General features: G+C 45.1%; 2 protein-coding genes across 7 annotated transcripts in view; one reads left to right on the forward strand and one right to left on the reverse strand.

Moving 5' to 3' along the window:
• Positions 1-224: 224 nt before the first annotated feature.
• zmynd11 (zinc finger, MYND-type containing 11) lies at positions 225-15,057 on the forward strand. Its single transcript, XM_068567096.1, has 16 exons — positions 225-363; positions 2,575-2,710; positions 4,660-4,819; positions 5,358-5,381; positions 6,544-6,708; positions 6,905-6,982; positions 7,254-7,346; positions 7,440-7,527; positions 7,748-7,803; positions 8,004-8,081; positions 8,211-8,329; positions 8,574-8,913; positions 9,362-9,436; positions 9,606-9,884; positions 10,146-10,331; positions 10,664-15,057. The coding sequence occupies exons 2-16, from the start codon at positions 2,580-2,582 to the stop codon at positions 10,784-10,786; spliced, it is 1,995 nt and encodes a 664-aa protein (XP_068423197.1). The 5' UTR covers positions 225-363; positions 2,575-2,579; the 3' UTR covers positions 10,787-15,057.
• Positions 15,058-16,240: 1,183 nt separating this feature from the next.
• The window catches only part of LOC137779365 (disco-interacting protein 2 homolog C), a 30,775-nt gene continuing 21,628 nt past the window's right edge, over positions 16,241-25,387 (reverse strand). For 3 of the 6 annotated variants that reach the window (XM_068567050.1, XM_068567041.1, XM_068567075.1), the window contains 11 exons: positions 22,379-22,488; positions 22,154-22,284; positions 21,786-21,954; positions 21,531-21,701; positions 21,016-21,045; positions 20,099-20,160; positions 19,926-19,983; positions 19,774-19,848; positions 19,291-19,465; positions 19,000-19,123; positions 16,241-18,181 (listed from right to left, as the gene is read on the reverse strand). In XM_068567050.1, coding sequence (XP_068423151.1) covers positions 17,929-18,181; positions 19,000-19,123; positions 19,291-19,465; positions 19,774-19,848; positions 19,926-19,983; positions 20,099-20,160; positions 21,016-21,045; positions 21,531-21,701; positions 21,786-21,954; positions 22,154-22,284; positions 22,379-22,488 — 1,358 coding nt within the window. In that variant the 3' untranslated portion in view covers positions 16,241-17,928. Of the gene's footprint in view, positions 18,182-18,999; positions 19,124-19,290; positions 19,466-19,773; positions 19,849-19,925; positions 19,984-20,098; positions 20,161-20,980; positions 21,702-21,785; positions 21,955-22,153; positions 22,285-22,378; positions 22,489-25,387 lie in introns of those variants that run through there. The other 3 variants (XM_068567066.1, XM_068567058.1, XM_068567084.1) reach the window with 2 other exon arrangements.

Raw genomic sequence — 25,387 nt, forward strand, 5'->3', positions numbered from 1 at the left:
CACATGGCCCCGCCCTACTCTCTGATTGGCTTACCTTAATGCTCTTAAAATAATCCTCCAACCAATCAGACCAACGTAGGGCAACATTTACCAGCCAGTCAGAGGTAGAGTAGGGCGGGTTTTTCCTTCCTTAACAAATCCAACCAACACAGGCAACAATTACCAGCCAATCAGAGGTAGAGTAGGGCGGGTCATACTTTCGCCGCAGTACCTTCTCCCCGCCGCTAGGGTTCTGTGTTTACCTCCAGCTGGACACCATCCACAGCCTGGAGACAGACTAATGTGAGCCGCCTCGCCCCTCAATCCTTTGTGGATTTCCTGCAGCAGCCGCCGCCGCGTGTCGGTGACACCGTAAAGCAAAAGGTGAGTTGTTTTTTTTTTGGGCGGGGGCGCTGGCGAGTAACGACACGCGCTCCTTCAGTGACAACACCTGCTAGCTCGCTAGCTAACGCTAGCTAGCTAAATGTTAGCTTAGCCGGGAACATGGCGCCCTCCTCCAAAACAAAACGAGCAGCGAGCCCCTGTTAGTTGGCGTTGTGCGACGGCGGGCGGGAGGCTCTGGGAGCAACCGGAACAACCGCCAGCGTGTCGCCCTGGTGTCGGTTATCACCCAGGTGAGCCCACCCGCGAGCTACGTGACAGCGTAAGCTAGCAGAGCTATTGGTTTCGGCCGTTAGCTTAGCGTGCTAAGCGTGCTGGCCTTCCACGACCACGGCCAAAAAGCCCCCTCTTTGTTGGGACGAATCTACGAGGTGGCTACTAACGTGACGGTTAATAACGAGGTGCGTGCGTGTGGGTCACGTGGTGGTTGCTGCGTGTTGTCTCACCGGTTGGCCCTTGGGAGCCTTTTTTTTTCTTCTTTTTTTTCTAAGCAAACCACGCGTCTTCACTAATTGGCTCCGGTGTCGCCCACCTGGCCCAGGTTAATTAATTTGGGGGAGAACGTGCGGGTGTGAGCTTTGTGAAGAGGCAGAGGTGTGTGTGTGTGTGTGTGTGTGTGTGTGTGTGTGTGTGTGTGTGTGTGTGTGTGTGTGTGTGTACACACGCGTGGCCGCAGTGGCTCACCTGGCTGCTCTGCTGTGACGTTTATGAACCCCCCAAAAAATGGGTGAAAACATGTGGCTCCACGTTAAATATTAGACACAGCTAACACCATTTATGTATTTTTTAAATTATCGGTTTCATCCTGGAGAGCATTGATGCATTTAATGTGGTTGGAATCAATTAATTTAATTCGCAATGTCTGAAAAGTATGTTTTTTTTATTTTGGCAGTTTCTTGTCCAGCATCATCTTAAGTTCTGAAAGAAACAACTATATGTTTAGCCATTGAACGCATCATAAATCTAATAGAGGTCTGTGATTGGGTCATATTTAGGCCTTTTAAACAACCCAGATGTTGACAATCAGCCTAACATGTACCTTTACTGCACAATGCAACCGTGTCACCCTTCACCGGTCTACACTTCTCTTTGTGTGTAACGTGTTTCTTACGTCATTTCCGCCCTGAACCACTACACCTTGTACTCGAATGAAAAAAGTGTGAAGATGAAGCCTCCCTGACATCTGTCGCAGCCTCTCCTCACACAAAGTGCACCAAAGCAAAGCCTCCTCCTCCTCCTCTTTAAATGTGCTCCGGGCTTTATTATGGTTAGCTTTTTGGCTGCGATTTATGAAGGTGACATCTTAAGTTTCACGCATGGTTAAGAGGAGGACCGTGCAAAATTGGATTTGAAGATACTTGGGGACGGCCAGAGGTGTGCATCACAGTATTATACAGAAAATACCTTTTTGAAGGTCTCATTTATTTGTATTCATTTGTTTATTTTGCACACTAATCAACAATAAAACTGTCAGTGAGGCAGAGCGGCTCATTTTCATCTGCTGTCCCTGGACGGGTTTTTTTATTTTTTATGGCTGCCTGAAATTACAACATTTCTACAAACACAATGCAAGTTAAGATTCTTCAATAAACTTACGGTAACATAGAGGGAACCTGCAGCATAAGCACAAATCCATTCAATATTATTATTATTATTATTATTATTATTATTAATAATTTTGTTTTATGATATCACAAAACAATAAAATGAGACCTGTAACTTTGTAAAACTGTAAGAAATCACAGTTCTGGAGAAAAGTTTGTAATTATATTTGTCCCTAAAATATATTTTTGAAGATTAAAAATGTGTATTATAGTATTTTTTACATTGAGGTGAACGGACCGTTAAACCGTGAGAACAATATGAATCCATTAAAAAATCCTTTAAAAATATTTTTTAAATAAATATTCAATACAATATAAGCGTGAATTCACAAACTGAATTGTGTATATTCTATATTAAATCACACACACCAAAAAAAGCTTTGCACTGGTCAGCGGGGACTCGGCTGAAAAAGATAGTCCACCTTTTTATTTCTCCTGATTTCAGTGATGTACATGTACTGCTATAGACGTCTGTTGCCGGGCAGGAAAGCAATATTACTACACACACTGTTACAGCTCAAGTAGTTCTGTTACGAGTCCTCCAGTCTGTGAAATCTTCTGGTTTATTTATTCATATTTCCCCCAACAGTTGAGATGAATAAGGAAATCCTGTCGCGCGTGGTGAAGAAGAGGCAGGCCGACCCCAAGGTGGTCCAGTACGTGTGGGCGGCCATTGAGGTCGTCCGCAACCAGAAACAAATCGCAAACATGGACAGGATCTCCAAGTAAGTTCAATCAGGGTGTGTGTTTGTGTGTCGGGTTGGCTCAACTTCATAACACAAATAAACCAGTGCAGATTCCCACCGTGGAGCCGCTCGATGACGTGTCCTTCTACAAGTCCCGGTCGGGCTTTTTGTCTCCACTCAGAGGATGAGTCGGACTCAAGGGAATTACCCACAATTCATTGCAATGCGATGTTAAACACGGGGTTACCAGTGGAAGCGTGGAGACGTGAAACAAAGAGGACGCCCCGTTACATTCTCACCACATTAAGCTTCACCAATGAAAACACATGAACTGAGAGCTTATGTATTTATTTATTCATCAGGTTTTTAATTTGGTCATTGAAGCAGTTGGATTATTAAATTATATGTGAATTTGGATTATTTGAAATGACGTCTCTTATGCTGAGGAAAAGCCTGCGAGACCTTCAAGTCGGGCAGTAAAATACAAACGTTGTCATATTTAACGTGATATTTTGCTGTTTATGGTATTTACCGTGAGCGCTGTCCCATAATCTCAAGGCCTCAACCATCGACCATCGACCGGGTGCTGTCAGCGCCCCGGAGGGTTCTGGGTTTTTAGCCCTCAGCTGGACTCTTTTTGTGCCGTAGAAATGCAGCTTATAGATTTATGGCCTGATGACGTCTTTAAACTGCTGTTTTTGTCCCCCAAAAAACCTTCAAATCCTTTGAACTCACACGGCGATGAAAGGAAGAGCAGTGAAAACTCACTTCAGAGGAGCCGGAGCGCGTTTGGTATTTATTACGTATTTCCTGATAAATGACTTGAAGCGACGAGTAGAATGCTGATTGTAGTGAACCAGCGACTCGTGGACGGACCCGTCGCGTCGGCTGCAGGTCGATGCCTCACGGCATTTTCTCACCGTGAGGCCAGACGGCCTGGAACGCACCGCAGCACCCGAAGGTGTCACGATGCTTCGTTATTTTTTTTTCCATGAGGTTTTAGTAATCTGTGTCGTGAGTCTCTCGTGGTTCAAACTATGCAAATGGGAAGACGGAGGAGACGACGGGTGGAGCAAATGAAACGCATCTAGTGCGTGGTGAGCACCTCGAGGTGGGGCTGGCCGCTCGCCAAATCAATACCCTGGCGGCGGGCGGCAGTTGTCATGGCAACAGTATGCAGCGGCATGCAACGGATAGCCTCAGCGCACACACACACACACACACACACACACACACACACACACACACACACACACACACACACACACACACACACACACACACACACACACACACACTGTTTCCAGTCGCAATGGAGCTTATTTTCGCCCAAACTGGCCTAGATGGCTTTATGGAAATGGAGACTGAAGTCAGCAAGTCTCTCTCTCTCTGTCTGTCTGTCTGTGTCTCTCTCTGTCTGTCTCTCTGTCTGTCTGTCTCTCTCTCTCTCTGTCTGTCTGTCTGTCTGTCTGTCTGTCTGTGTCTCTCGCTCGCTCTCTGAAAATGAGCATTAACCTTCTCCTGTGGTGAGAGTGCACGGCAGTCAATTAGTTCATCATTAACCAACGTGCTGATTAACAGAACCTGCTGTGTGTTTAATCAGCTGTTACACACACACACTAATGAAAGACGCTTTAATCTATCAACAAACCACTCAAAGATACGCTTTTTAAAAATGCGTTTTTTATTACGTTTTTAGCGACGTGACCTCGAACCAGTCTGTTGGTGGTTTTGTTGTCGGAAACAGTTGGTGGTTATTTTCAGCCCAATCCAGTGTTGTTGTTTTGTTTTCATCTTAACTTTAGTTTATAGGGGAGAAATAAAAAAAGTTGTTTGGGGTAAAACAATAAACACCTGTACAACTTTTCGTACCTGAACAGATTTCATTTTGTGCTGAAGCGTCTCGAGCAACCGCTTCCATGTAAAATGTAATAAATAAAGATGGCGGCCGTACGCCGGTAGCTGAATCGCTCCTCCTCCTCCGCCAGGTACCTGAGCCGTACCTTCAGCATGCACCCCAAGGAGACGGCCCGGCAGCTGAGCCTGGCGGTGAAGGACGGGCTGGTGGTGGAGACGCTGACCGTGGGCTGCAAAGGCACCAAGGCCGGCATCGAGCAGGAAGGCTACTGGCTGCCCGGGGAGGAGATGGTGAGTCAGCAGGGTCCTGGGGCTGTCTGTTTGTTTATTTCTTTTATTCATATTCTTTTCTTTTCTTTTTTACTTAATTGTATTTCTTTTTTAATTTTATTTTCACTTATTTGTATTTGATTTATTTTTTTATTTTATTTTAACTTATTATAATTTTATTTTCAGTTATTCTTATTTTATTTTCACTATTTGTATTTTATTTTCACTTATTTGTATTTTATTTATTTCATTTTCAATTATTTTTATTTTATTTATTTCATTTTCACTTATTTTTATTTTTATTATTTATTTAATTTTCATTTATTTAATTTTTATTTAATTGTATTTTATTTATATATTTTCCCATAGAGCTGAATAGTGGAAGCAAACTTTATTTCTGACTTATCTTGAAAAGCAGCATTATGTCCACTGTGCTCCTTGTTGTTGTTGTTGTTGTCACTATATAATACTCATACGATTGGTGGAAAGCTCTTGTTTCCGGTGTTTTGTTGTTCTTGTAGCAGCAGAACTTTAAACTCTTCTCTCTCTCATTTCACAGGATCCGAGAGCCGAGGGAAGCAAAGTAAGACTGCAGTGTTGTTACCAAATCTCTCTCCTTCCTCTCTCCTTCCTCTCTCCTTCCTCTCTCTCCTCTCTTTCCTCTCTCTCCTCTCTCTCTCTCTCTTCTCTCTCCCTCTCCCACGGTCGACCCACTCTGAGGTTCGAGTGCATCTGTTCCTGCGGGTCCCGTGTTAGCGAGCGCTAGCCGCTAGCTTCGGGTGTCTGGATTGAATCCAGCTGGCGTGCTGCCGCGTCCTCGTGTTGACCTCCAGGAATGTTTACTCCCATACGGAGACGGAGAACCGCAGCGTCTCCACGCCGAGCGCTAACCGCTAACCGCTACGCTCACTCAAGGTCCTTAAAAAAAAAAGAAAAGAACAATGCTCGTCTCAGATCAGATTGAATCCAGGTTTGCCTTAAATATGACGTGTTTCATCATAATATGGGAACATTTTTAAGGCGTTTGATGAAACGCATCCCGTGTGTTTCCCTTTCAAACCAACAAAGCACCGCTTTGAGCCAAAGAGCAGATCTCTGCATCCAATAATCTCCTGGAAGCCACATACAAACTGCACCGACGCAACAGTTTAATGAAGTTAAACCAAGTCCCAGCACATTTTATACAAACACTGTCTTTTGATGAATGAAGACTTTTATTAAACATTGGTCGCATCGTGTTTCTGCACGAGAACGACTCGACAGATTTCTTTTGTTTGTTTGCTCCAGAAGACTTTATTATCTAATCTTATTGTTCTGGAAGAAGCTTATTATCTCTGGACTCACGCTGTCACCGCCTGCTGCTCCGGGCAGCGATGCAGCTTATTCTGTTTTCTTTTAACTTTCCTCTTATTTAATGTTTCACAAAAGCTCTGCAAGAACTGTTGATGATGACGAGTCAACAAACCAGACGTCCAACCAGGGCTGGTTTAATGAGGGATGCTCCTTCTTCGTCTTCTGCTTCTGCTCCTTCTTCTGCTTCTTCTTCTTCTGCTCCTTCTTCTGCTTCTTCTCCTTCTTCTGCTCCTTCTGCTCCTTCTGCTCCTTCTTCTTCTTCTTCTTCTTCTTCTTCTTCTGCTTCTTCTTCTTCTTCTTCTTCTTCTTCTTCTTCTTCTTCTTCTTCTTCTTCTTCTTCTTCTCTTTCTCCTCCTCCTCATCCTCACAGACTTGTTGTGTCTCCCCTGCAGCAGGAGTGGGAGGCAGAGAGCCACGACTGGTATTGCTTCGAGTGTCACCTGCCGGGCGACGTTCTCTCGTGCGACAACTGCTTCCGTGTTTATCACCTCAAGTGTCTGTCGGAGGACAACAAGCCCCGAGACGCCGGCTCGCCCTGGCAGTGCGTCGTCTGCAGGGTGAGGAGCAGCGTTCAGGAGAACCTGGATCAGTCCTGGAGCTTTACAATGGTTATTACCAGGCCTGGAAAAGTCCTTGAAGAAAACTAAAAATCCCCAAAGTGTAGTAAAAGTCGTGTAAATGTGTCATATTCATGTGTTCGTGACGTTCATTTACGCCGAGTTTGAAATATTGAATCTGCTTTCCGTCCTGCAGGGAAGTAAAAAGAAGAACCTCAACAAACAGGAGATGAGCAAATACCTGCGTTTCATCGTCCAGCGTATGAAGGAGCGGGTGAGAACAACCGTATTCATATATTCCTACCTGCATTCTCTCTCCTGACCACCAGTGGGCGACTCCTCTGCTTGTATAGAAGTCTATGCTTCATGTATTGAAGCTGCATTCTCTCTCCTGACCACCAGGGGACGACTCCTCTGGTTGTATAGAAGTCTATGCTTCATGTGTTAAAGCTGCATTCTCTCTCCTGACCACCAGGGGGCGACTCCTCTGGTTGTATAGAAGTCTATGCTTCATGTGTTAAAGCTGCATTCTCTCTCCTCTGTAGGCAGTGGACCTGAACAAGAAAGGCAAAGACACTAAACATCCCATGTACAAACGTCTGATCCACACGGCGCTGGAGGTCTCAAACATCCACGAGGTAACACACACACACACACACACATACACACACACGTTTAACAACGCACCAGATTCCCTTTAGAAAATCTCTCTCTCTCTCTCTCTCTCTCAGAACCTGGCTGAAGGAAAGTATAAAAACTTCGAGGAGTTCAAAGCCGACGCTCAGCTGATTGTTCACAACACGGCCATCTTGTATGGAGGTGAGACGAAGTGCATTTATTTATATTATTATTAGTGGTCATTTAAGTATTTATTTGTCTGTTGAATTGGAGCCAAATGAGCACTAAACAACAACAAACTGTCGTTCAAATAGATGATATAAATGATACAGGACGTTTCATAAAAACAAGTTGTTGTGTTTCTCCTTGCTGAAGTTCACCGTTTGTCTTTTCTTTCTTTTCCTTTTTCCCCTCGTATCAGTTCACAGCGACCAGGCGGAGATCGCACGGCTGCTCTTCAGCGACACGTGTCACGAGGTAACACACACATGGACACACACACGGACACACAGTCACACACACATTTCTAAAACGACCTCCTGACTGCGTCTCCTTTTGATTAATACACTTGTGTCGAGTCTACATTTGTCACATTGAACTCTTCCTCCTCTTTCTTCCTCCTCTTTCTTCCTCCTCTCCCTCGTTCCATCTCTCTAATCTCTCTCCTCCTCTTCCAGTTGAATGAGCTGCTGCTGTGTAAGAACTGCTTCTACCTGTCCAACGCCCGGCCGGACAACTGGTTCTGTTTCCCCTGTGTGAGTACAACGCCTCCTCTCTCCTTCACAAAAAAGCAAAAAATTCTGACTAATTTGTAGACTGAAGAACGTGTGTGTGTGTGTGTGTGTGTGTGTGTGTGTGTGCGTGTGCGTGTGTGTCCTCGGCAGACCCCCAACCATGACCTGGTGTGGGCCAAGATGAAAGGTTTCGGCTACTGGCCGGCCAAAGTCCTTCAGAGGGACGAGACGCAGGTGGACGTTCGCTTCTTCGGCCACCAGCACCAGAGGTGAGGACACACACACACTGCACACACACTGCACACACACACTGCACACACACACACTGCACACACACACACCGCTCCATCTCTAGTTGTCGCTGTTCTTGCAGCATTTATGAAGCTGAAACTTTATCCCGGACGGACGGAAACACATAAAACGCTCCTTTGAAAAAGGACTGAAGCGAATGAAAAGCTGCAGTGAGGTAAACCTCTTCCCACTGCCCCCCCCCCCCCCCTCCTCTTCCCACAGAGCCTGGATCTCTGCAGACAACATCCAGGACATCAAGGTGAGCATCCAGCAGCTGCAGGTGAAGCGCAGCAGCGGCTGGAAGAAGGCGTGCGAGGAGCTGGAGCTCTACCAGCGCTTCCTGCGAGAGGGCCGCTTCTTCAAAATCAAGATGGAGGAAACCAACATGGCGCCACACGCTCAGCCTCTGCAGCAGAACCAGAACCAGAACCAGCAGCAGCAGCAGCAGCAGCAGGAGGAGCAGCAGCAGCAGCAGGAGGGCAGCGGGAGGACGGACAGGCTGGAGCGGACCGACGAAGCCGAGTCCAGCATCTCCTCCACCAGCAACGAGCAGGTCCGACAGGTCAGTGGGTCAGACCGGTCCGGCACCGGGACAGAACCAGCGCACCTCGCTGTCTTCTGTTCTTATGAAACTCCTTCACAACAAAGTTATTTAAAGTCATGAAGTATCCAAGGAGCAGAACACTGAAACACTGCAGAGATAAATGCAGTAACGTCGCCACCTGCTGGCTGAGCTGCACATCGCCGCTGCAACGTGGCGCTTTTATTTTTAAACTATCCACGAGTTGTATTTTATATACGATCATGATAAACATAGAAAACCAAAGTATAAATAACAAAAATCATATATTATTTATTTATGTTTATATATTTAAAAAAATGAATACATTTATTTAATTTGTTTTGTTTATTTGTGTGTGTATAAATATTAAAAAATGTCTATATATATTTTTATAGATTATTTCTAATATATATTTATTTATTTATTCATTTATTTTCTTCCTTCCCAGCTCAAAAGCAGCCTGGAGCCAAAAGCCAAGAAAAGCCGTCGATCTCAAATGATCGAGCCCAAAGAAGAAGCCAGCGTGAGTTTGACTGCACGCATGATATTTGTTCATATTTGTTGGTGAATATGATAAATATGTTCATGTCTGTTTTCTGTTTGGAGATATTCCAAATACTTAAGTTATTGTAACATTTACCTTCATCATAGTTATTATTATTAAGCCGTTCTATGAAATGCTCGCGTCTCAGGACCCGGAGCCCGAGGTGGAGGCGGTGAGCTCCAGCCAGGAGATCCCGGCCTCCTCGGCGCCGCTGCAGCCGGAGAAGCTGTCGGTGTCCACGCAGACCAAGAAGGCGAGCGGCGGGTCGCCCCGCACGCTGCACCGCGGCACGCAGACCAGCAGCGACGGCGCCTGCCAGAACATGTGCCACGAGAAGTACACCAAGGTCTTCAACGACGTCAAGGACATGATGAAGGCCGACAACAAGAGGGAGACGGAGAGGGTCGTCAGGGAGGCCCTGGAGAAGGTGAGGGGGCGGGGTCTGGAGGAGGGGGCGGGGTCTGGAGGAAGGGGCGGGGTCTAGAGGAAGGGGCACGTTCTGGCAGAGGAGGAGAAGGTTGCCAGGGAGGCCCTGGAGAAGGTAAGGGACGGGTCTAGAGGAGGGGGAGAAGGTCGTCAAGGGGTGGTGTCTGGAGGAGGAGGGGTCTGGAAGTGGAGGGGGCGTGGTCTATAGGGGGCGTGGTCTGTGTCCGTCAGGTCTTTGTGACCCGTCTTGCTCTCCTTGCAGCTGCGCACGGAGATGGAGGAGGAGAAGCGGCAGGCGGTGAGCAAGGCGGTGGCCGGCGCCCAGGCGGAGATGGAGAGGAAGTGCAAGCAGGTGAAGGAGAAGTGTAAAGAGGAGCTGGTGGAGGAGGTGAAGAAGGTGGTGGCCCAAAACAAGCAGCTGGTCTCCCAGACCAAGAAGAAGCAGTGGGTGAGTTCTGGACCCGCAGATCCACAAAACTGTGACTGTCGACTTTTCTCCAGTTCAGTTCATCGGACGATGAAACGCACAAAGTTTATTACTAGTTATTCACACTATTAGTTAGTAACACTATTGGTTAGTAACACTATTAGTTAGTAACACTATTTGTTACATCATATTTGTAGGATTAGATTCTAGTTGAAAACAAAAGTTAGATTTCTTGTTTGTGTTGTGTCTCTCCCTGAGGTTGTGTGTTGTGTGTCTCTCCCTGAGGTTGTGTGTTGTGTGTCTCTCCCTGAGGTTGTGTGTCTCTCCCTGAGGTTGTGTGTTGTGTGTTGCAGTGCTATAACTGTGAGGAGGAGGCCATGTATCACTGCTGCTGGAACACCTCGTACTGCTCCATCAAGTGTCAGCAGGAGCACTGGCACGCCGACCACAAACGGACCTGCCGCAGGAAGAGATGAACAAGCCCCGCCCCCTTTGACCTTACACAGCACGCCATTGGCTCTCGCCCTCCCTCCGCCTGTCAGTCAGTGTCTACACACACACACACACACACACACACACACTTCCCTCCTGCTTCTTACCTGCCTTCCAGAAAACTTTGTGGACTCAACGTTTTCTGCGTGAAAAGAGCAATTTGTTCCTTTTTTTTGTGTTTTTCATTTTGTTTTCTATTATTTAATATACCCATTGTATTGATTTCTTTATTATTGTTGTTTTTCCTCCTGGATCGTGGACAGATTGCTCCAGAGCACGGCTCAAATGCAAAGTTACAGTATGATTATTTCCTTTAGTTTCTTTACTGAAGTGCTGGAGTCAGAATGTGTTATTTAAGTGTGTCGTAACGGAAGACATTTTACTACCCGAGTTTTTTAAAATAAATCCCCTTTTTCTTACTGTAAATGCAACAAACACGCCGGCAACCGTTCACCAAGAATCAAAAGATACCGCGAGTCCTATTGCAGCTTCACGCTAGCTCCGCTTTCATAGAGAAAAACATATTTCAAAACAACAAAAAAAGCTTCGATGTTGTGGACGACGTGCTCACCGCGTGTTTTACTTTCATTCAACTATTTTTTTGTTTTAATCGTTTCTACCTACAATCATATTGTCCTTAAGTCACTTATTGGGAACAGGGTCACACGGCGGCCGCGAAAAGACGTCGACAAAATTAATCTTCCACATATTATTATGATTACTATATTATTATTATGCACATTTTGGGGGCTCTTTTCTGAATAGACTAGTTTTCAAGAGTCGGATATTAGAAAATGTTTTTTGGATCGGTTCTGAATTTGGGAAATGTAGAGCAATCTTTCCTGAGCTGGATCTTAGAGAGGTTCCATGATTTGACTGTTTTTTTTACACTTTTTTTCTCACACTTTTAACCCAAAATATTTGCCAAAAAACTAAACAAAAATCTGTCGTTTGGTTGAACCGAAAAGATCTGGCGAGTCCTCCTACAACCTCTGAAATAACTCTAAATACATCTATTTTTTCAAGCTCTGTCGGTACAATTTTTATGGGACGCTCTGGAGGAAAGAAAGATTGAAGTCTGATTTAAAATAGTTTTTAAGTCATAATCACAGGAGAGAAAACTAAGTAAAAAAAAAAATTTTTTTGCTGTGAAGAAAAACAAAGTTTGTAATACTCATCTTGGCCACAAGGGGCAGACGTGCGCCGCTCCCCATGTTCTAAATGGGAATAACGGCGCTCGTGTTTTCTTTTATATTTCCATGACGTGTAAACTCATAACATATCTCATCTCCAGCCCCTTGTGGCCGCTGTGAGTATTACAACAGCAGATGAGGAAAAACTAATTAAAACGCAGCTGAGAAAACCCTTTTTTCCTCCTGCGCTTCAGTCGTAAACTAAGAAAGGAGGAACTCTTCCTCTTCCTCTCGGGCTCCCGATCTTCTTCTTAAAGTGACGCGCACTCTTTTAAAAAACAAGCTAAAGTGACTGTTTCACTGCGTGTGCTGTAGTTGGTGCTCAGTGCCTGTTTCTCTTTTCTTTTGTCTTTCTCTTGCTCCCAGTGAGGCGACATGACGTGCATGTTGATGGTTTCTCTTGCTCCCAGTGAGGCGGCGTGCATGTTGATGGTTTCATAGTTTGTCTTTTTTTCTTTTTTTTTAAACTGTTAAAAAAGAAAAAAAAAAAAAAAAGCCAGCAGCTCGCTGGTGTTTAAATGAGCAGAGACGACGGATGGACCAATATAAAACTTTATGCAAAATGTGAATGATCAAATTAATCTTTTCTATAGCTTTTTCCTGCACTGGGTGTTGAGTGTTTTACCGTCATGGTGCTTGGAAACCTTTTTGTTTAAAGCGGCGATACAATCGCCCGTTTGTTTAGTTTTATTCCTCTGAGCCGTGTGACACTTTTAAACCCGCTGACTGTTTCCTCAGTGATGAAGATTGACTGAACGGAGGAAGACGAATCGGTGACTCTGTACAGACGCTTTTTACTTTGAACTTGTGGCAAATAAAATACCGTAAATTCTCACATAGTGGGCAGGACCTTTTTTTTTTTTTTTTGTTCATCTCAACTAAAGATGGAACTAAACTTTTATATCGAACATTTTTCATCCCCCTTAAAAAAAAAAACAAGAAAAAAAAACTGTTGCTGCTTCTTGCTGTAAATTACATTTTAAAATGTATTTTTGACGCTTCAGGTGCAAATACCACACCAAACTACTACGTAGTATTCGCACAATATGTACTGCGTATTAATTTACCTGCTGAAACTGTTCTAGTTGTTCAACAGGAACTAATGCAAAACATCGGCAAACATACGAAACTAAAGTGTTTTTCAATGACTTAATACTTTTTAACCTGATGTATATTCATGTCGGTAGTACTCCCAATGATGTACTACATACTGTGTGAATCAAGTGTGTACTTTATACTAATATTGGTGTACTGTTTTTGCAGGTGTCACAAAAGAAATCCTCACGCGTCAACGTTTTATACCAACAAGAAATGATGCGATATGCGTACAAGTAAAAAAAAAAACTTAAGTTTAAAATACGCAACTGATGAGTAACCGTCACAAGAAAAAAATAAAGAAATCAGAATCGCCTCCCGGTTCGCTGTGATGTATAAAATAAATATTATATTCCTCCGTTTGCTTGTCAAAATTGTGGCCGATACATTTTACTAAATGTACTTTTATCCTCGTGGAAAGTTTTCATTTGGGGAATCGTGTTCTGGAAATATGAAGCGTTTCATAAACGAGCGAAGGCTGCTGGTATTCTATACATTTTGATTAAAACCATTACTTTTTTCTTTTTTTTACCCAAACCTACAAAGTTTTTTTAAATTTTTTTTAAATATTTGATGATTTCGACTCAAACATCCAACATTCATGGCGCTGGAACTCTTCATGCATTTTTTTTATTTAAAAAAAAAAAAATAGTATTTCACAAGTTAACCAGAATTAGAAGATGCGTGATACATTGAAATATACAATTATTATTATAATGATCATTGTTTGAAAACGGTTCACTATTAGAGAATTTACGGTCTACATTTTTCCCGACTTTAAATACATCAAACTTCTCACCTTCTCGTTGCCGAGTCTTTCTTTTGGGACTCATTTAAGTGTATCACTTTAAGATGAAACATGTATCACTTTAAGATGAAACATGTATCACTTTTAAGATGAAACATGTTTCAATTTTAAGATGAAACATGTATCAATTTAAGATGAAACATGTATCAATTTAAGATAAAACATGTATCACTTAAGCTGTAACATGTATCACGTGTATCACTTAAGATGACTTGTGTATCATTTAAGATGTAACATGTTGTTGTACAGGTTGAACTTCTTACGCAACGGCTTTCTAAATTGAATTTGTTTAAATTTTTTCAGGCAGTTCTTTTAACGCTCTCTCTGCCTCACCGTCATTGCACTACATGTAAATACCTTTTCGCCCTGCTTCATATTCATATTATTATATGCACATTGTAAATGTATTCTCGAGGACTCCGTTTCAGTCGTGTCGTGTTGTGTGTTCACAGTGATCCGGATGACTGTTGGTTCTAGTTTTGTACAATGTACAACCGTTAATCACGTCCACGTCTGTCGTTCCCCGCCGCACTCTGAGGTTTTTAGTTCAAACTTTGCCTCCGATTTGTATCTGAATATTTCAAGATGGACGCCAAACTAATACATTTGTTTGTTCTCCCCAAAATGACACACTTGTGGACGGTGACGTATTATGTTTTTATTTTATATTTGTCCATCCAGCGTGAAAAGAAAAAGATTTCGGTGTGAAAACGTTTTGACGTCGTTCCAGTTTTTATTTTGAAGTGCATGAGTGAAGATGTGTTTCCTTTTTCCTTTCCTGTCCCTCTTCTTGTCCTTCATGTAAAATAGAAGACGAGTTGCTCAGTGAAGCGACGTGACGACGATGCTTTATTTTGCTTTTAAGTTCTGGAACTTCAGTCTTTTTGAAGCCGTTTGGTGGAAAAAGTGAGGAATGGATCATATGGTCGGCCAAAAGCGAATCTTTCACTGAAACTCCCTAGTACTATAGGACATAGGACACAGTACCACATAGTACACAGTGCCACGTGAGTACTATAGTACCTGCGAGACACTGCGTACTATAATACTCACACGTGACTACAATAGTTATGTGACTACTGTAGTTGTGTACAGTAATCACTACATTAGTAATGTGAGTACAGTAGTGACTACTGTACTCACATTACTACAGTAGTCAAGCGACTACAGTAGTAATGTGACTACGGCAGTCACTACTGTAGTCACGTAACTAATGTAGTCGCGTGACTACAGTAGTGACTGCAGTCGTCGCTACTGTAGTCACGCGACTACACGAGTTACGTGACTACTGTAGTCACGCGACTACATTAGTTATGTGACTACATTAGTTATGTGACTACACGAGTTACGTGACTACACGAGTTACGTGACTACTGCAGTCACTACTGTAGTCACGCGACTACATTAGTTACGTGACTACTGTAGTTGTGTACAGTAATCACTACATTAGTAACGCGACTACAGTAGTGACTACTGTACTCACATTACTACAGTAGTCAAGCGACCACTGCAGTCACGCGACTACACGAGTTACGCAACTACTGTAGTAACTGAAGTAGTCGTGCAACTACAATAGTTACGTGACTACAGTAGTCACGTGAGTACTGCAGTCACTACTGTAGTCGCTTGACTACTGAACTCATGTGACTACAGTAGTGACTGCAGTAGTCGCGTGACTACAGTAGTCACGTAACTCGTGTAGTTGCGTGACTACTGCAGTAGTGGCTACTGCAGTAGTCACGTGACTGCAGTAGTCATGTGACTACTGCAGTCACTACTGTCATCACGTAACTAATGTAGTCACGTGACTACAGTAGTGACTGCAGTAGTCACGTGACTGCAGTAGTCACGTAACTCGTGTAGTTGCGTGACTACTGTAGTAGTCACTACAGTAGTCACGTGACTCCAGTAGTGACTGCAGTAGTCACTACAGTGAGTACTAGAACGTGGTGCTTGACCTCACGCAGTCGTTCTGTGCTGGAATCAAACCGCCGTGACGTCCGCTCTTCCCTCTCGTCGCTCATCTTCTGTCAATCTGTAAACTTTTAATTGTGGCTTAACATTTTTATGCTCCTGACATTTCTTTCTTTTTTTATGCTTTAGCTAGCAATATGTATATAAATATATTCTGTGTGCTAACATGGAGGAAATAAATGTATCAACAAGTTCTGAATGTTTTGTCCATAGTTTGTGAAATCAACACTTTTTTACCCGATAACGTAAATTTCTTTCCTTTTAGTTTGGGGATGATATTTTTGAGCAGAGGCGTAAAAATAGGCGCTTGTTTTTTTTTTTTAAACACATTTCAGACCCAGGAATAATAAATCACAAATGTTCCACTTTATTGTAAAAATTGCTGAAATGTTTATTTTGATTGAAAGACTTCATGTTTTTTTTTTCAAAACCTTTTTAAAAAAAACGAAAAAACATACCGGGAGGCGACAAACATTTTGTTGAAACCAGAAAGTGAAGAAAGTGCTGTTTTGTTTTGATTGTTTTTTCCGGGTGTTGAAACCGGAACATTCTCGGTGTTGAGTTCAAGGGGCCTCCGGGAACTCTCCATCATTCTGCTTCCGGTCTCCTCTTCCTGTTGTGACATCACTGTAGCGCCCGCATTGATCCGCCCGTGTACAAGATATGAACTTCTGATATATTTACTACGTTCCATCAGGACTCTGTTGCTACCGGCCGAAGAGTCCTGACCCAAAGTTGAGAAATACTCATGTTTACCATGCGACAAAGTTTATTGTCATTTTAATTTGTGTTTGTTTGTTTAAACGTCTCCTCGCAAATACGTTTGAATGCAATTCAATTATTCTGGATTTTTAAATTTAGTGAGTTAATACAGACTTCATGAAATCTGAATTTATCCTGAGTTTAGTTCTTTTGGGGGGAAATTCTCAAACCACTTGTCAACTTAAAGTAATTACTTGAAATGAAAGTTTTGGAGGGAAAACGTGTCAAAACTTTTCCAGATGAATCAAATCCAAGTTGATGTTCTGGTTCAGAACTCTTCGCTTCTAATTTGACTGAAACATTTCAGACCAACATGCAGGTAAAAAAACAAAAACATGGCTTCTGTATTGTGAGAATTCTTTACTTTTCAATATAAACTATAATTATATATTTCTGTTTCACCGTAATATGCTCGGACTTTCGCTCAAAATACAATGCTTTTTTAAATTTTTTAAAATGTTTTTTTATATTAGCAAATATTCAAGAGCAAAACATTCTTGAACGTTCTCGTCTTATACTTCTTAAAAGAGAAACAAAATAAATTAAATCGGTTTCTTTTTGTACATACTTACACGATATGAATTCAACGTTTAGTTTTTCGCTTTCAGTCGAAGCGCGTTGGTACGGAAAAATAAACGCAGTTATTAAAGGCAGCGGCTGTTGGATGTTAGCGCACATACATATACATTTATATATATCTATAGATATATATTGTTGGATATGGATTGTTGACATAATAATGTAAAAATAATATTGAAATGTAACGCTTACAAAACGAAAAACAAGCCGGCGGGAAGCGTAGCTCGCTCATGATTGGTCGATATCGTAAAAATATCATTTTTTTTGCCACAGTCTGCTTTGTTTTTGTGTAAATACCCTTGAAAAAACTATTCTGAAGACGTTAGAAAACAAACAAACCTGCGGCCTCAACAAAAACTCAACGGCTAAAAGATTATTTTTTTTAAAGGGACACGATTTAAAAGCTAGAATCTTAGCTAACGCAGAATCTTTGCTAACGGTCGTCCTCTTGTCCGCCAACCAGGACGCACGAGTGACACTTTTTTTGTCAGTAAACAGTTGACGGGAGAACTTCCTGCGTCTGAGGGGCTCGCCTCCTACGAATAAAACCCACAGCCAGAGCGCTAAAAAACCTAAAAGATGTCGGGCGGCGGCGTCACGCATCTTCGCGGTAGAACGCCGCTAACTTCTCGTGCCTCGGGGACTCCGGTTTTTCGTTGGGTTCAGTCTCCGGAGCGGCTCCGCCTTGAAGTAGTCCTCCGCCCACCGGGGGGCGCTACATGTTGTAAGCCACGTAGATGGGGTCCAGCTGGTCGGCCAGGAAGCCGTCGCGCAGGTGCATGCGCTGCTTCTCGCCGCGGGAGTTGATGGGGATGACGCCGATGTCCACCACCACGACCACGCCCACGATCAGGTAGTGCTCCTCCAGCACCACGTTGGTGACCAGCGGGACCAGGTCCAGGGCCTCGTGCTCAGAGCCCTCCAGCTCCACCACCACCACCAGCAGGTTGGTCCACGTGAACACCGCACTGAGGGGGGATGCATGAGGGAACACGGCATGAGACTTCTGCTTGTACTTCTACTTCTGCTTGTACTTCTACTGCAACTTCTAACGCAACTTCTACCACCACCAGCAGGTTGGTCCACGTAAACACCGCACTGAGGGAGGAGGCATGAGGGGACACGGCATGAGACTTGTACTTGTACTTCTACTGCGACTTCTACTTCTACTGCAACTTCTACCACTACCAGCAGGTTGGTCCACATGAACACCGCACTGAGGGGGGAGGCATGAGGGAACACGGCATGAGACTTCTGCTTGTACTTGTACTTCTACTTCTGCTTGTACTTGTACTTCTGCTTGTACTTGTACTTCTACCACCACCAGCAGGTTGGTCCACGTGAACACCGCGTGAGGCATGAGGGGACACGGCATGAGACTTCTGCTCGTACTTCTACTTCTACTTCTGCTTGTACTTCTACTCCAACTGCAACTTCTACTACCACAAGCAGGTTAGTCCACGTGAACACCGCACTGAGGGGGGAGGCATGAGGGAACACGGCATGAGACTTCTTCTTGTACTTCTACTTCTACTCCTACTGCAACTTCTACCACCACCAGCAGGTGAACATGACCTGAAGGGCAGTCACGTTCTGAGACTTCTACTGCCACTTTGTACTTCTACTGCTACTTGTACTGCCACTTTGTACTTCTACTGCAACTTCTAGTCCTTCTTTGTACTTCTACTCTGTACATTTTTTTTGACAACCTTGGTGTTGCTTTTATGACTTTTTGCTACTCTGTAACATTGTGTGTTGTTGTGTGTCAGTGTGTGTCGCTCCTCACCACTCTGTGATGCTCTTGTGCGTCCTGATGACGGAGGTCTCGATGTCGATGGGGTGGTAACGCATCCCTCTCAGCTCCATGGCCTCCTCCAGAGCCCCGACCACGTAGAGGGCGTCGTGACGCTCTACACACACACACACACACACACACACACACACACACACACACACACACACACACACACACACACACACACACACACACACACACACACACAGTTCAGTTCAGTTCAAGCAAATAAACATGGATCTCTGTTCTTCGGGGAACACCTAAAGGTTCCGTCCCGCTCACCTCCGCTGGCGTCGGTGAGCTCGGTGCGGCGCAGGAAGCCCAGGTATCCGGTTCTGGCCCAGACGGTCGCCGTGTCGCCGAAGCTGAGCCGCGAGGTGAAGTGGTCGGACTGCAGCGCCTCGTCCCCGTACACGGTGAAGTAGCCGCTGGCGTTGTGGCCGCTCTGCACCCAGATCTGCAACACCGGAACCGACGTGAGAACCGGAGGAACCGGCAACGGACTGAATCAGGTGACGCGCCGGATTTATATTGAAGAGCTACAGCGAGCGGATGAATACTTCTACATGTGTACTTTTACTTTCTGAAACAGCAAAATGTGTTTTATATATTTGCTTTTTCAAAAAGTTGTTTCTACTTTGGACTGGATCGTGGGAGTTCTCTGAGCTTCACTCATCTTAAATCACTCTGATTGGGTCGTAGCACGGCGGTTACGACTCTCTGTTTTCCCATGAGCCTCGTGTGAAAACAGGTGAGCGGACGAACCTCTCCCAGGTGGGACTCCCCCATCGGGCCCTTGGTCTCCGGGTTGGCGATGATGATCCGGACCCCCGGCAGGATCTGTCCAGGAACCGGACCACAGCGTTTTAACTCAACATTGTGAAGACAAACAAACAAACAAACAAACAGCTCCTCACCTTCCCAGACTCCATGAGCGGCAGGCTGTGTGGGGACCCTCGCTCCACCAGTCTGACCCTGCAGAGGAAACCACAGAAGAAGAACGGTGTCAACACATTGAGGTCTCTCTGGATACCAGGTTTCCTTCTGTTGGTTCTGTTGTTGCAGTTTATTTATTTATTTATAAACTCACCTGTCGTGCCGCAGCGCCCTCATGTCCACGTACACCGTGGTGGGGTCGGGTCCCGAGGTTCCCTGAGGAACCAACACAGAACCAACACGGGTCACACCGTGTTCTGTAGGTCAAGTACTGCCATTGTGCAACTGCATGAGGAGAAAAGAACTACTACTACTATTACTACTACTACTATTGCTACTCGTGCACTAGTGCAGCGGACAGAAGACTCTTCAGGGTGGAAACAAAATGGCGGAAAGAACGTGAGAGAACGACTGCAGTGGAGGAACAGAGTTATTATACATAAATACATAAGGGTTTATAAAATCACACATGCAAATAAAGAGAAGGGAGGGAGGAAGAAAGGGATGATGATGATAATGGTGACATAGTGGAGTGATTACGTCCCGTTAAATATGAAATTAGAGCTTTGGCTTCTTGTGGATGAATCTCTTTGCTCAACAACAAATAAAACCAGAGAAGAAAGATGGAGACCCTTGTTCCTTCACCACCACCCTTCACCTCCACCACCAGACACACAGATGCATGCTGGGAGCCAGAAGCACAAGATGGCCGACAGCATAGTCTCCTGGATTCTCTCACTCCGAAACCAAAAGACTTGATTCACCGTTTGGTAAGAGGAGGAGGAAGAGGGGGCTTTTACAATGCTTCAGCAGATTTATGTATTTATTTTATCACGACTGCGTCGCCACAGATTCTTTTTTCATTTCCAATTCCCAAAGTGTCAAAGTGAACGGGTCGACTCCTGAGGAGCCTCGTGAGTTTCCCTTTAAGGAAGTCAAAGCACGTTCCTCTGCAATAACATGATTCTGGTCCATTGTTTCTAACAGACGCACCACTGGACGCTCAAAACGATCCCAAAGACTAAAGCCAGAGGATGACGATGATGAAGCATGAGGGGTGGTGGTTCCTACCTGCTCGGCAAGCTTTCCCAACCTGTGAGGCTACAGCAGCGGAGAGGAGGAACAGGAAGACGAAGAAAAGGAGGAAAGGTAAGGAAGAGAAGAGTGTGAGGAGGAGGAGTTAAGGAGGTAAGGCGGAGGAAGAGGAGGAGGTAAAGAGGAAGAGGAGTAGTGAGGCGAAGGTAGTAAGGAGGAAGGGTGGAGACATAAGCAGGTATGAGGCATGTGGGCGGAGTCATACACATGGGCGGGGTTATGGTTAAAACAAGGAAGGAGGACGAAAGGAAGAAAAAACGTCAAAATGGAAAAAACTCAAAAGACAAAACAAGCTCTGAAATATCCGTAAAGCCAAAAGTTAGTTTATGAATTTAAAGCTGCGAGAAAACGTTGAGTCATTTAAACTTTACACTCGGCACACTGAAGGACTTCATTACCCAAGACGCATCTGGTGAACACGAGATTTAAATAAACTGGTGCTTTTGTGTCAAGACTCATTTCTACAGAGACTCTGTGACTCGCTGACTGACCTGCAGGCAGATGGCCAGGTTGACCCGGCAGCCGAAGGAGGTGCTGACGGCCCGCGGGTGGAGGCCCAGGTCCTTGAAGAGCTTGGAGAAGGACTGCGTCAGCGCCGTGCGAGGCCGCTCCTCCGCGACCACCACGCAGGTCCTCACGCGGGACAAGTCCACCCCCCGAGCCTGCAGGGGGCGCAAGAGCTCTGTGAGAGTCACGACGAGAACGTCACGGCGCTCAACGACGAGGAGAAGCGCCCCCGACCGTACCTTCAGGGCGTCGGTCTGCAGGCCGAGGCCTTTGGTGCACAGCTCCATGACGCTGTAGGAGCAGAAGGTGTCGCGCACTTTGTGCTGACTGACGGCCGACAGCCAGAGGGACGGGTTCACCTCCAGCTCGGAGGGCGGGATCAGGATGGACTGGTGGCCCGAGTACACGCTGCAGACACACACACACACACAGGCATGAGGCTCAGGATGGACTGGTGGCCCGAGTAGGAACCGGGTCATGTTGTGGTGTCGGGTTATAAGCTACTACTAGCTAGCTACCCGCTGCCCAAGTCTGCCGGGGAGCTAGCGCAGAGCTAGCAGCAGCGCTAGCTGGCTACAGTGTGTGTGTGTGTGTGTGTGTGTCTGACCTGCAGAGGCACCAGAGGACGAAGCCCAGGCCGCAGTACGGGTCGAGGCAGATGGCGACCTCTCTGGACGGGTACAGCTCTCCCTGCAGCTTGATGGAGCGGCAGAAGGCACTGGTGGCCGTGTGGGACATCTGGGACGCGAACACACAACATCGGGGCTTAAATCTGCTTTGAACCCGCGAGGCTGGTTCTGTGTGTGCGTGTTGTTGTGTGTGTGTGTGTTACCTTGACTCCAGCGAGCATGCCGGTGGTGGAGACGCTGAAGTCCAGGTAGGCCAGGGTGTCGGGGTCGGACGGTTTATAAAGCAGAGGAGGTTTCTTCTTTGGCAAGTCGTCTAGAAGATCAACGGTCATTCAATACTCAGCACATGTCACAACTGTGTGTGTGTGTACCTCTATGTATAGCTCTGTGTGTGTGTGTGTACCTGTGTGTGCGTGTAGCTGTATGAATACCTCTGTGTGTGTGTGTGTGTGCCTCCATGTGTGTGTGTGTGTACCTGTGTTTGTGCCTCGATGTGTGTGTGTGTGTGTACCTGTATGAATACCTCTGTGTGTGTACCTGTGTGTGTGTGTGTGTGTGTGTGTGTACCTGTATGAATACCTGTGTGTGTGTGTGTGTGTGTGTGTGTACCTGTATGCATACCTCTGTGTGTGTGTGTACCTGTATGCATACCTCTGTGTGTGTGTGTGTACCTGTATGCATACCTCTGTGTGTGTGTGTGTACCTGTATGCATACCTCTGTGTGTGTGTGTGTACCTGTATGCATACCTCTGTGTGTGTGTGTGTACCTGTATGAATACCTCTGTGTGTGTGTACCTGTATGAATACCTCTGTGTGTGTACCTCTATGTGTGTGTGTGTGTGTACCTGTATGAATACCTCTGTGTGTGTGTGTGTACCTGTGTGTGTGTGTGTACGTGTGTGTGTGTGTGTACCTGTATGAATACCTCTGTGTGTGTACCTGTGTGTGTACCTGTATGAATACCTCTGTGTGTGTACCTGTGTGTGTGTACCTGTATGAATACCTCGGTGTGTGTGTGTGTGTGTGTGTACCTCTATGTGTGTGGGTGTACCTGTATGAATACCTCTGTGTGTGTACCTCTATGTGTGTGTGTGTACCTGTATGAATACCTCGGGGTGTGTACCTGTGTGTGTGTGTGTGTGTGTGTGTGTGTACCTGTATGAATACCTCTGTGTGTGTACCTCTGTGTGTGTGTGTACCTGTATGAATACCTCTGTGTGTGTACCTGTATGAATACCTCTGTGTGTGTACCTCTGTGTGTGTGTGTACCTGTATGAATACCTCTGTGTGTGTACCTCTATGTGTGTGTGTGTGTACCTGTGTGTGTACCTCTATGTGTGTGTGTGTGTACCTCTGTGTGTGTGTACCTGTATGTGTACCTCTGTGTGTGTGTACCTCTGTGTGTGTGTACCTCTGTGTGTGTGTACCTGTATGAATACCTGTGTGTGTGTACCTGTATGAATACCTGTGTGTGTGTACCTGTATGAATACCTGTGTGTGTGTACCTGTATGAATACCTGTGTGTGTGTACCTGTATGAATACCTCTGTGTGTGTGTACCTGTGTGTGTGTGTGTGTGTGTACCTGTGTGTGTGTGTGTGTACCTGTATGAATACCTCTGTGTGTACACCTCTGTGTGTGTACCTCTATGTGTGTGTGTACCTGTATGAATACCTCTGTGTGTGTACCTCTATGTGTGTGTGTACCTGTATGAATACCTCTGTGTGTGTACCTGTATGAATACCTCTGTGTGTGTACCTCTATGTGTGTGGGTGTGTGTGTACCTGTATGAATACCTGTGTGTATGTGTGTGTGTACCTGTATGAATACCTCTGTGTGTGTACCTCTATGTGTGTGTGTGTGTGTGTACCTGTATGAATACCTCTGTGTGTGTACCTCTATGTGTGTGTGTACCTGTATGAATACCTCTGTGTGTGTACCTCTATGTGTGTGTGTGTACCTGTATGAATACCTCTGTGTGTGTGTACCTCTATGTGTGTGTACCTGTATGAATACCTCTGTGTGTGTACCTCTATGTGTGTGTGTGTACCTGTATGAATACCTCGGGGTGTGTGTGTGTGTGTGTGTGTACCTGTGTGTGTACCTCTATGTGTGTGGGTGTACCTGTATGAATACCTCTGTGTGTGTACCTGTGTGTGTGTGTGTGTGTGTGTGTGTACCTGTATGAATACCTGTGTGTGTGTGTGTGTGTGTGTGTGTACCTGTATGCATACCTCTGTGTGTGTGTGTACCTGTATGCATACCTCTGTGTGTGTGTGTGTACCTGTATGCATACCTCTGTGTGTGTGTGTGTACCTGTATGCATACCTCTGTGTGTGTGTGTGTACCTGTATGCATACCTCTGTGTGTGTGTGTGTACCTGTATGAATACCTCTGTGTGTGTGTACCTGTATGAATACCTCTGTGTGTGTACCTCTATGTGTGTGTGTGTGTGTACCTGTATGAATACCTCTGTGTGTGTGTGTGTACCTGTGTGTGTGTGTGTACGTGTGTGTGTGTGTGTACCTGTATGAATACCTCTGTGTGTGTACCTGTGTGTGTACCTGTATGAATACCTCTGTGTGTGTACCTGTGTGTGTGTACCTGTATGAATACCTCGGTGTGTGTGTGTGTGTGTGTGTACCTCTATGTGTGTGGGTGTACCTGTATGAATACCTCTGTGTGTGTACCTCTATGTGTGTGTGTGTACCTGTATGAATACCTCGGGGTGTGTACCTGTGTGTGTGTGTACCTGTATGAATACCTCTGTGTGTGTACCTCTGTGTGTGTGTGTACCTGTATGAATACCTCTGTGTGTGTACCTGTATGAATACCTCTGTGTGTGTACCTCTGTGTGTGTGTGTACCTGTATGAATACCTCTGTGTGTGTACCTCTATGTGTGTGTGTGTGTACCTGTGTGTGTACCTCTATGTGTGTGTGTGTGTACCTCTGTGTGTGTGTACCTGTATGTGTACCTCTGTGTGTGTGTACCTCTGTGTGTGTGTACCTCTGTGTGTGTGTACCTGTATGAATACCTGTGTGTGTGTACCTGTATGAATACCTGTGTGTGTGTACCTGTATGAATACCTGTGTGTGTGTACCTGTATGAATACCTCTGTGTGTGTGTACCTGTGTGTGTGTGTGTGTGTGTACCTGTGTGTGTGTGTGTGTACCTGTATGAATACCTCTGTGTGTACACCTCTGTGTGTGTA

The sequence above is a fragment of the Clinocottus analis genome, unplaced genomic scaffold (genome assembly GCF_023055335.1).
Source record: "Clinocottus analis isolate CAN_PGR_092001 unplaced genomic scaffold, fCliAna1.0.p SCAF_11, whole genome shotgun sequence".
Taxonomy (NCBI): domain Eukaryota; kingdom Metazoa; phylum Chordata; class Actinopteri; order Perciformes; family Cottidae; genus Clinocottus; species Clinocottus analis.

Coding starts and splice junctions, on each gene's coding strand:
- zmynd11 (XM_068567096.1), top strand. CDS start 2,580: ATGAATAAGGAAATCCTGTCGCGCGTGGTGAAGAAGAGGCAGGCCGAC. Junction 5,382..6,543: donor CGAGAGCCGAGGGAAGCAAA/GTAAGACTGCAG, acceptor TCTCCCCTGCAG/CAGGAGTGGGAGGCAGAGAG. Junction 10,332..10,663: donor AGACCAAGAAGAAGCAGTGG/GTGAGTTCTGGA, acceptor TGTGTGTTGCAG/TGCTATAACTGTGAGGAGGA.